Source organism: Sphaeroforma arctica, assembly GCF_001186125.1.
Source record: "Sphaeroforma arctica JP610 unplaced genomic scaffold supercont1.749, whole genome shotgun sequence".
Lineage (NCBI taxonomy): Eukaryota > Ichthyosporea > Ichthyophonida > Sphaeroforma > Sphaeroforma arctica.
The window spans coordinates 14189-19092 of NW_014039809.1; the positions used below are offsets into that span (position 1 = coordinate 14189).

The window sequence follows — 4904 nt, forward strand, 5'->3', positions numbered from 1 at the left end:
TATATATGTGTGTGTGTGTGTGTGTGTGTATGTATGTATATTTATTTGTGTATACACGTGTGTCGATGTATGTATATCTGTATCCATGTATCCAAGTATATATGCATGTATTTATGTATGTGTGTATTTTTTTGTGTATATATGTGAGTATGTGTGTGTATGTATGTATCTATGTATGTACGTCGGTATGTATATATGTATGTATAGAGGTATATTTATGAGAGAGTGTTTGCCCTACATACTTGCAAGTCTATACACGATTTAGTCATGTTGAGAGCCCTTAATTCAAATGAATCGGGTGGATTGTGCAATAAAGCTGTAAAGTGTAAATGGGTTTATTCGTTTACAGAGGAAACAGAGACGGCTTTGTAAGGCCATGGCCTATCGGAGAGCTCGGTTACAAACCAGGGATTTCCATAGAATACGGGTATGCATACTAGATTATTACCGCCATCACGAAAGTACTCGCTGCGAGCACAATGATGGAGACCTGGCCACGCGTCGCTGTATTCGGTGCACTGTAAGTACTCGCTGCGAGCACAATGATGGAGACCTGGCCACGCGTCGCTGTATTCGGTGCACTGTAAGTACTCGCTGCGAGCACAATGATGGAGACCTGGCCACGCGTCGCTGTATTCGGTGCACTGTAGTCAACGTTTTGCGCATTCTGTGAGGCAGCAATAGAATCATACCCTGAGTTGTCCTCGGTATATTCTGCCTCGTATTGCATGTTCCCGTTTTTTCTGCGACACTGTGGAGTATTGATGGTCTGTGCTATCGGGTTATCACCCTTGATCATATCGGTGACCGTGTGATTGGCAAGAAACCGTTATTAGCAATTACATACCAGCCCGGCCACTTCTAGTGACGAGATGACGTGACCCCTGACCTTTGCCATATAGCTCTCGGCTGCGTCCCAAATGCCACCTCAGCTGTCTTCCACTACATCGCAAGTGTTTTTGGCAAATTTCACTTTGACACCGGTTGTTTCTTGTTGGTGTGTGAAAAGAGGTGATTTATGAGAATTTTGACGAACTTTTCATTGAAGTTTCTATAGCAAGTGCGTTGCAGCCTGGGGTGAAATTTTTGACGTACGAGCAGATCTTAAAAATGAAATTATTTCATCATCGGCCCATGACATACTTGAATAACACAAAATTACACCTACGTTATACTCGATATACTCCTGCCAATCAGCATCGCAAGCGAGACAAGTTAGACCAGCTTTGTGTCGAAGCGCTCCGTGAAGGTATCTTCGAGCAAGGATTTCATGATTGGCACCAGGTCCTCAACGATATCCAAAGCAATCTTGTATGCATCCTTTTCAGGGTCATCAGGCATTTAGTTATATGCTGCTTTCACCTGCTCGAGTCCTTCATCTAGGTTTGACAACAACTCAACGGAAACACCATCAAGTGCGAACGTCAGATTGCGCATGTCGCCAATAGTGTCGATCATCCATTCTCTAGTTACTGCGAATTCTTCTTGCAAATCAGCCATGACAAGCTCCGAGCAGCCGGAAGATTATAAATTGCCACATCTGAACTTGCGCTCCTCTACAGCCAGAACAACTGGTTGGGGATTCGTAACCACGGCCTCTGCTGCAACCGAATTGATGCGGAATCCAGGAACACCGATAAATGCGCTGAAGAGAGGGTTACAGGTATCATTGTTCGCTTTCGCATACACAGCTAATGTGGTGACCATGAGAGAGAAAGCAAACTTCATGATTTGTGTTTTTGTCTACAATGTAAAGCTACAGTTTCCCTGCAATAGAGCGACTCTATTTATATACACAAAATTTCACGGTGTTTTGAACTTGTAAACATTTCTTTGACGGGTGTAAATTATGAGCTTATACTATTTAGCACATATAGTGTATGTAGTCGTAAATATGAAGCCTATATTCAACACGCCAAGCAACCATTGCCAGTTACTTTTACCACAAGAGATGATACTGATGCCATCAGACATACAGACTATTACTCCAGGACTCTCTAGTCGAGTAAATAGTCTCCACTCTTCCGGACTTTGGCGGATAGCAGACAGCCGGACACTGTCAGACCTGAGACAATCTGTACTCTGTCACGCACTCACGCTGCTAAATATTGTTTATTTTATTTTAGAAAACAATATAACAAATAATATATAGTTGTCTGCGTGAACTGTGAACTAAAATATTTATACTATTTTAATTTTTAAAAATGCAATAGTGTATAAAATGTCAGACTGTCAGTGTGATTGTGTCACTGATGACTGATACCAATTCAGTTTGTTCTTTTTTCTTTTTTTGGGGGTGGGGGCCGGGCCCGGCGGGCATGCCTCATAACGTACAAGGTATGTAGCTGAAAACTTACTACGTTTTACGTTAACGCACACAAATATAAAAGTTTTTACGCCTAAAGTTTTTACGCCTACCGTATTCATTTTGGTGTTTTTAAAATGAAACCTGCAAAAAAACAGAAATTCAGGAACTGTTCTAAATAGATCAACAAATGACAAATAAACTTTGGTCTGGATCCAAAACTGCCAAAGTTCAATTTATATATCAGAGGTATTCACCCAAATTTTGACAAATATAGTTGGGTGGCATATGCCAATATATCGGCAGTCTTCATCGCCAAGGTCATGTAACGTACGAAAACGTATCCCGCTTACCGCTAACACAATGTTTTGAAAACGTGTTTACGCTTAACGTAATAAGCCCTGCCGGTACTTTAATTTTTTGTTATAATAAAATACAGTTACAGACTTACGGACTACAGTACTGAGTACAGTATTTACAATAAATACACAAAATGACATGGAACATACAGACAGAACGGTTTAGTTTTGTTTTTTAAATATTTTTTTTGATGTGGTCATCGGTGCTGGGCCTGCTGGCAACCTATAGTCAGCCAGGCACTGGAGGTTCGATAATAAAAAGAACAAAAAGTTGTTTTTTTTTAAAACAACTTTAATTTTCTACATGCCTTTTGTTTGGTTTTTGAAAACAAATGAGCAAAAAACTGGTTTTGCCCAGGAACCTGAATCTGAGAATCTCAAACTTCAAATGTGGTTTAAAAAAAGTATATCATACAAAGCAGAACATATAAATACGACAGAAATGAACGAAAGAGTTGTACCATTATATTTACCAGAGTTATTAATTTTTAGTTTTAAAACCATTCTATTTACCAGAGTTATCAAGATTCTTGCAACATTTGCACTGCTAGTGCATACGAAGATATCATTTTATGTTATATAGTTATAGCAGGGAGGATTTCTTGGTATAAACTAACGTCTAAACCAAAAACTAATGATAAAATACGAAAACAATACCTAGGGTTCTCGAGCCTTGAGCAACAAACCACTTTGCAGGCTTCTGCTACAGGTGACTACAGTGTGATGGAACTTTATCAAGAGACAAAATGACAAATAGTCGGGCGGCCGGGGTACGTAATAAGAGCTCAAAATTATTCGTGGACACCCTTGATATAATTGCTTCGATACAAGATAGAGCTCTAAACTATTCGTGGACACCATTGATATAATTGCTTCGATACAAGATAGAGCTCTAAACTGTTCGTGGACACCATTGATATAATTGCTTGGATACAAGATAGAGCTCAAAACTATTCGTGGAAACTATTGATATAATTGCTTCGATACAAGATAACACTAAGCTAGAGGCACGGAGGCGTTTACTGTGACTGTATTGCTTTCAATATTGTTTTAGTTTCTATGATAGGTTATGAACCCTTTTCGAGTTTGGAGTGAATTAATCGGCCGTGGACACTGTCGCTTAACATCGTCCATAGCAGTCGTATTGAGTGTATTGGTAGAAGACATGTCCAAATTCCAGCTGATGAGACCGGATTGCGAACTAGAATTTGGAATCGGTTTAGACTCTGCCCTGAGTAATCCGACGCGCGACCTAGGGTGTAAACAGTATTCAATAAATATATGACACAACGACGAACGCGAATTGTCTTTTAGAGTGCACGTTGAGAGGCAAGGTATTGATCTAGGTAGAGTCTAGGGTAGGACATTTGATACATGCTCATTGAGTACACGCTGGCTAGTAGAATGTATGCATAGAAGAAATGACGACATTGTTAGCAACGAGGCTGATACGTAAAGATAAGCGACGTTCAGCGCTCTCGGTCACTGATATTGCTGCATTGTCACATAAAGTAGATCAAGATACATACATGTAAATGTCAAATAGGTAATAGTCAGACAAATGGATGGCAGGCCGGTCGTGAAATTGTACTTATATATACACTCATACAAACGCGTATGCAGTACTACACACCTATATGGATACAAAAATCAACTAACGTCTACTGGTACCAGTTGAAGATGCATTTCATATATTTTATACCTGTGCGCATGGCGCTGATCGCGAAGCAAGGACCGTCTGTATTCAGTTTCTTTAGGAATTCGTAAGTTGACATTCGAATGTAGAGTAGGAACACCTAAATGGATTAAAGTGATATCTTCAGAGACATACAGTGAACAAAGATTTTCAAGTGCACAGCGTTTATTCACGATACACGCATGTTGTCGCTCTCGACAAGATCAAGTACATACTTTATTTTTACTATAAATACAATACTCACAGGCGGGGACGTGACCAATGTATGTAACAATATACTATTTCATTAAGTTTGTGATATCGTCGTACAGCTCTATTATATGAACATAACAAACACATTCACTACTTCCAACTAAATACACATTCTCATCTGATTCCGATATGTATTAGACCGAGCAACCCGATAAAACGAGGAAACGGAGATGGTGATGGAATAGACTTAACTTTTACGATTTCAACTACCGTATGGATTCCATTTGAGTGCATTTACATAAAAATCGAGTACTATCAATGTTCAAATACAATATTACGCACGCATTTATAT

At 39.5% G+C, this 4904-nt stretch overlaps 3 protein-coding genes across 3 annotated transcripts in view; all 3 read right to left on the reverse strand.

The window, feature by feature from the left end:
* Window positions 1-436: 436 nt before the first annotated feature.
* SARC_08379 (hypothetical protein) lies at window positions 437-799 on the reverse strand (the record flags this gene model as incomplete). Its single annotated transcript, XM_014297637.1, has 1 exon — window positions 437-799. The coding sequence occupies one exon, from the start codon at window positions 797-799 to the stop codon at window positions 437-439; it is 363 nt and encodes a 120-aa protein (XP_014153112.1).
* A 544-nt stretch (window positions 800-1343) lies between these two features.
* SARC_08380 (hypothetical protein) lies at window positions 1344-1728 on the reverse strand (the record flags this gene model as incomplete). The annotated part of the gene is made up of 1 exon (XM_014297638.1): window positions 1344-1728. The coding sequence occupies one exon, from the start codon at window positions 1726-1728 to the stop codon at window positions 1525-1527; it is 204 nt and encodes a 67-aa protein (XP_014153113.1). The 3' UTR covers window positions 1344-1524.
* Window positions 1729-3527: 1799 nt separating this feature from the next.
* SARC_08381 (hypothetical protein) overlaps window positions 3528-4904 on the reverse strand; it is a 4798-nt gene continuing 3421 nt past the window's right edge. Inside the window, exons 4-5 of the mRNA XM_014297639.1 lie at window positions 4367-4460; window positions 3528-3916 (exon numbers count right to left, since the gene is read on the reverse strand). Coding sequence (XP_014153114.1) covers window positions 3732-3916; window positions 4367-4460 — 279 coding nt within the window. The 3' untranslated portion in view covers window positions 3528-3731. The remainder of the gene's footprint in view (window positions 3917-4366; window positions 4461-4904) is intronic.